The following is a 5,391-nucleotide window of genomic DNA, read 5'->3' on the forward strand; positions in this document are numbered from 1 at the left end:
GCGTTCTTTTTGAAAGCATCCTGACTTTACATGTAGTGCCTAAAACTTGTGCCCAGTACTATATACCCAGCTCACATATCCGGTAATACTTGCAGTGGACTGATACCACATTTCAGTTGATCCCAGGCAACACGGTTAACTTGCCGGCCAGGAAAGAGACCAGTGAAAACACTTCACCTTTAGTGTAGGAGTACAAATTTAGCTCCCTTCCATTCAGTTAGAATAATTATTTTTAACACTGGTGATGGTATAGCACCTTCCTTGCATAGTAGTTAATCACTCCTTTAAGGAACCCTCTAGGCATCCATTGAATTGATGTGTCCTTCAGTTGAACATTGAATCTTTCCAGAAGCTCTGCCTATTCTTGAAACTATCACTATTACTAGCTCTGATTTATCTTGAGGGGTGCCAGCCGGAGACAGTAAGTATTATGGTGTTAATGAGTACATTAAAGGGTTTGCACACCAAAACCACAGGAGCACTCAGGAGCACCCCTTAAGTCGTATGCAATCGCGAAGATAGTTGAAGCCTTCATGACCATGACCTCAGAGGGTTCACCACAAGTTGCCAACCCCTGGTAAACCTTAGGAACAGAAAGGCCCGGCTACAGTTCACAAAAACCCACAAAAAGAAACCGGTAGAGTTCTGGAACAAAGTCCTATGGACTGATGAAAAAAAAAATATCAAGCTGTCATAATGATGAGAAAAAAAAAAAAAAAAAAAGGAAAAAAAAGAAAAAAGGAACAGCTCATGACCCAAAGCCACCACCTCATCTGTCAAACGTGTCAGTGGCCCTGTTGTGGCTTGGGCATGTATGGCCCTGTTCAATTACTTTTCAACCTTTACACTTCGGGCACCATAAAAGTATACTTCTAAAGTTTTTAAAAGGGCTATATCTCCCCACACAGTTCTTTCAATATTGATGGAAACCTCGATAAATTAAAGCTGAGACATGGCACCTTAACATTGTATCAATTACTTTGTCAATTTGAATTTGCTGAAGCAGTTACACAAAAGATGGATAACTGTCCAACTACTTACGGTCTGGATTGTACTTCTTTAGCAAAATATAAAGCGTTGTAACCAGTGGGTTAGACACACCATATAACTGCATGTTGCATGTTATATCTGTCTCTTTTCTCTACACTGTCTGCTAGGAACTAAACACAAATGCCAAAAAAAACAAAACAAAAAAAAACAGCAATTACACATAACCAAAATACCTGGATTCTTTGGAAAACAACAAATGACTAATCAAAATATTATCATGCTTGGAAATTGTGTTTAATAAAACTTCATAAATTTAAGCCTATACATCTGAGAATTCTACACTATGAATAAATAAAACATTTTATCACAAAGGACAGTAGGTGGCATACATGAGCGTCTCCCATTGTAAAAATACAGTACTTCAAGGCTGTGTAGTATTCCAATTTCAATAACTAATTTAATACAAGTGATTCATTCAAACTATAAGAAATGGTCTAAAGTGCAAAAAATACTTTTCAAAAACAATCAATATTTAAGCTATAAAAATTCATGTAAAAAAAAAAAAAAAAAAAAAACATTGGTCGGTCATCTTTAAGTTGTGTTCAGCTTTAATGTCCAGTGTGAACAATATGCACCATGATTCCTAACTGTAACAATGTGCCAGATTTGGGTTTGTGTCCCAGTATCCAGGCCCTCCTCTATAGCCAGGAGGGAACCACACTTTCTGCCTTGAAGTGTGGGGGGCTCTGCTCCGAGGCCTGAAACCGTAGTGAGGCCGTGGAAGGATGAGACCTTGCCCTGGTACCATTTTTTTCGGATGCCATGTAGGAGCTGTTGGATTCATCACCTTGAAAGGGAAACAAAAACAACAAAAAAAAGGCTGCTATCAACTGCAACACTATCACAGACAACCTTGAACCCATGGAGTATTTGAAGAAGATAAAAGAATTTCATCTGCATGCAATATCACAACCAGTGGGCATCAAATAGAACAAGGCATAGCTACTTCACGATTCACTGAGCCTGGTTATTATTGAGTAACTTTTCATTCTTTTCCAGACCTGCATGAGAAACTTAGTCATAGGAATTATAAAATGTATTATGCTATACCTGGTAAGCACAGCGGCCGTTGGCAATAGTAAGGGGGGAAGTGCGTGTGCTCTCCTCATCGGAGGAAGAACCTGAGTGGTAGTCTGATGTCACCCTCTCCAAAGCGCTGGTCACCTTCTTTGCGACATCTTTGTCCTCTTCCTCATCACTAGAGAAATTGGCCACTGAGAAGCAAGGATTCTGTTCTCCATACCTGATAGTGGGAAAAGAGGAGAAAAATATCAACAATTCATGTTTCTTTAAAAGAAGAACAAACATACTTAGCGGGAAACCTGTCATATGTTTAAAACCAAAGAAGTGTTTCAGATCTGAATGCTAACACCGCATGTAATATTTTTGAGCCAAATTCACTCTCAAATGAAGAAACTCACCTGCAACAGACCTCCCCAGGGTCCACCCACAGTGTGAGTTCACGGGGCAGTCGCAGGTCACTGTACTGAACCCCGCTCTCCTGGCAGGCCCGAAGGAGCTCTGGATCCTGCCTGTGGAACCTGTTCACTCGGATGCACCTGCAAAGCACACAAAACTTTCAACAATCCTAACACCATCTGCGAACATCAATGGAAAGATTCATAAGAAAAGTTGTGTTGGGTATAATGTTGTGGAAATGTTGCAGTTCTACCAAGGGCTTCTAAGGATATCTGACAAAAATATTAATAGCAGTTCATCAAAAACGTCAAAAGATAGAAAGCAGCACCTGTATGCCTGTCCTTTGCTGGGGTTTTCAGGGTACCAGTGCCCCTTGAACTTCTCCTGCAGTGCAACAGCCAGCCTCTCAACAAACAGCTCAACCTTGTGCGATTCCAGCTTCTCCCCCTTTTTCACAAGCCTCTTGAGGAAGAATACCACAGCTGCAATTTCTCTCCTCATATTTCACATGTGTTTCATTACGTGTGGACAGTCTGTAAGGAAATTTGACTTTAGTTAGCTGATCGGATGTTCAATCACAGTAGGAACCAAGTGTTTATGACATCTGGAGGGGAAAAAAAAAAAAAAAGACATGAGCATATCATATCTACCTTCACTATACTAAAATAACCCTTTGTCTCTGATGAAAAGCAGCACTGCCATTACATATTTTTGACACCTCTTAAAACTAGACATAAAACGCTTTAACTTCACCGAAGGGTTCTGTAGTGGATCACTACTTCCAGTTCACTGGAAACCTGTAAAGCATCGGTCTGTAAGAAAGGACCTACCAGTGCTCTTATTGTTATCCAGATAATGCGCGTTTGCAAGTCCCTTCCCTTAACGTCGACCGCCCATGTGCGCGTAGCAACGACTGCTTTGTTGGAGATTATTTTTGTTTAAAATGAAGAATAATAACAGGGAAACGGCGTTACTTTTAAATACAATTTCAGTTTGTTTTTGGCCAGATCTGTGACTTCCGTTAACGGCACGTGTCCCAGAAAGGCGGGCTGTGACGCACATATTCCGGTAATCCACGCACCGCCTTATTCCATAACATTTACAACTTTAAGTTGCTCACTAGCTAGTGAGCTAGCTAGTTCAGCCAACGATGCGAATAAGATGTTACCTAAATTGCGCAGACAGGCGCTTGAAACTCACTTGAATTATTATAATCGTAGTTACAGTTTTCTAATGCGTACCTCATGGTAGAGTAGAGAGAGTATTCCCTTAAGAGAATATAATGCTAATAGCGTTAGCTTCACAGCTAACACGCTAAGTTAACGGTAACAGCTCCATGTTGCTAACTAACACAACAACTGTCCCATAAATATCATGGCAAAGGCAGATATTGCTATATTAAGTTGTGATATATTGAGATAACGATCGCATTAAGGAAAACTTAACTAATACAATGAGACACAAGGATATAAACAACTTGACTTACCTAGGCTTGAGATCTCCTCCAGCGTGTGGACAAAGAGTGAATGGCAAAGAGCGGAAGACGTTGGCCAACAGAAGAACCCTTGAGGTTCGGTTATTAATCCCGCCCTTTACAACACAATTCCCGCCCACCGATCATTTTCATTGGCTCCAAACAGACCAATGTAGCACATGCATTGGTGGAGAACATGCTCGTCATATTCGTTACTGTTATGACTCATATCGTCAGGTATGTCTTCTTTGTTTGTTGCAATGGTTTCATCCAGTGATGTCATTTCATGCTTCAAAAGTGAAAATCGTCAACCCCTATTTATACTGTAACGAAAGACATTAATTATTTTTGCTTTTTAGTGTGAAGTTTAAAAGATGATTTCATTTTAATGTATGCCACCAATGTGATAAACTGTTTCTCACCGTGGAAAATCATTAAAGCCAGGTGCTCACTTCCCAGCTCTGCTCCCTTCAAACTACATGTTACACGATCTTTCTAATAATGGCTCGTTGCAGCCTTATACTTAAAAGAGAGTTTTAGACAGAGATTTAGACCTTTATTATATTGTTCACTTCTATAATACGTTTGTTTAGTTTTAAAAACATTCAATCTATATCATTCCATCCAATCTCTCGTTTTTTCGGGGATAATGTTAATATTTAATTTTCTCTCATGTCAAAAACTATTCGATCTTTGTGAGGTTTAAACGTGGATTTATTATAAGAACCCCTGACATATCCACGAATTTACCGCAAACATAGCCTGCATATTTTCCGGAAATGGCTCTCATTACAACCACTAGATTATGTGCCGTTCAACTTGTAAACATTTTTTGTCCACAAGGTGGCACCCAACCTCTATATACCACTGGGTCCCGCCAGCACCATCTCCCAATTCGTGTACAGTTCATCTAAAAACCCAGGAAGTCAACAGTGGGTTCATTATCAAATGACAGGATGATGAAATTTGCACCTTCCTGATGTCTGCAGTCGTTTTGTGTTGTCATTGCTGTCAAAAGTATCAATTATAGTAATCCTTTCGCCAAGATTCTTAAGTCTACATAACAGTGTATAAGGTCAACGTTGCACTTCCTGCAGTTTACAATGTCAGCAAACAATGATGTGAACACACCCGGCGCTAATCAGCCAACCATAACTGGACTAAAGAATGGCTGCCTTTCTACCTTATGCAAGCTTTTGACCAAGATATTTTTGGAATGCGTTGAGCTTGGTTTTTAATAATAAAGTGTTTTTGAACATAACTTGTTGCAGAGGATTGTGAGGAGCTGCTGCTTTATCCTTTTAATCTCATTTTTCTGTATTCTGTTTTTTTTGCCAAGCACCCATGTGGTGCAGTGGCCACAGTTGGGAAAATACCAGCATGTCAGAGTATGTAGTAAAAATAATTTCATTTTATTGGATTATTTTACAAAAAAATACAAAGTCACT

At 39.7% G+C, this 5,391-nt stretch overlaps 1 protein-coding gene across 2 annotated transcripts; it reads right to left on the minus strand.

The window, feature by feature from the left end:
* Positions 1-1,262: 1,262 nt before the first annotated feature.
* On the minus strand, positions 1,263-4,054 carry btg3 (B-cell translocation gene 3). 2 transcript variants are annotated; one of them, XM_040149731.1, is made up of 5 exons: positions 3,956-4,054; positions 2,798-3,002; positions 2,472-2,609; positions 2,101-2,293; positions 1,263-1,837 (listed from the first exon to the last, which is right to left on the minus strand). In XM_040149731.1, the coding sequence occupies exons 2-5, from the start codon at positions 2,968-2,970 to the stop codon at positions 1,634-1,636; spliced, it is 708 nt and encodes a 235-aa protein (XP_040005665.1). In that variant the 5' UTR covers positions 2,971-3,002; positions 3,956-4,054; the 3' UTR covers positions 1,263-1,633. The 2 variants fall into 2 exon arrangements, with proteins under 2 accessions (XP_040005665.1, XP_040005666.1); XM_040149732.1 differs by having other exon boundaries at positions 2,798-3,073; positions 3,956-4,018.
* Positions 4,055-5,391: the final 1,337 nt, after the last annotated feature.

Source organism: Xiphias gladius, chromosome 17 (assembly GCF_016859285.1).
Source record: "Xiphias gladius isolate SHS-SW01 ecotype Sanya breed wild chromosome 17, ASM1685928v1, whole genome shotgun sequence".
Taxonomy (NCBI): domain Eukaryota; kingdom Metazoa; phylum Chordata; class Actinopteri; order Istiophoriformes; family Xiphiidae; genus Xiphias; species Xiphias gladius.

Excerpts from the sequence above, each read along its gene's own strand:
- btg3 (XM_040149731.1), bottom strand. The coding sequence starts at position 2,970 with ATGAGGAGAGAAATTGCAGCTGTGGTATTCTTCCTCAAGAGGCTTGTG. Across the intron at positions 2,610-2,797 it reads AGCAAAGGACAGGCATACAG|GTGCATCCGAGTGAACAGGT; the intron begins GTGCTGCTTTCT and ends TGTGCTTTGCAG. Across the intron at positions 1,838-2,100 it reads ACGGCCGCTGTGCTTACCAG|GTGATGAATCCAACAGCTCC; the intron begins GTATAGCATAAT and ends TTCCCTTTCAAG.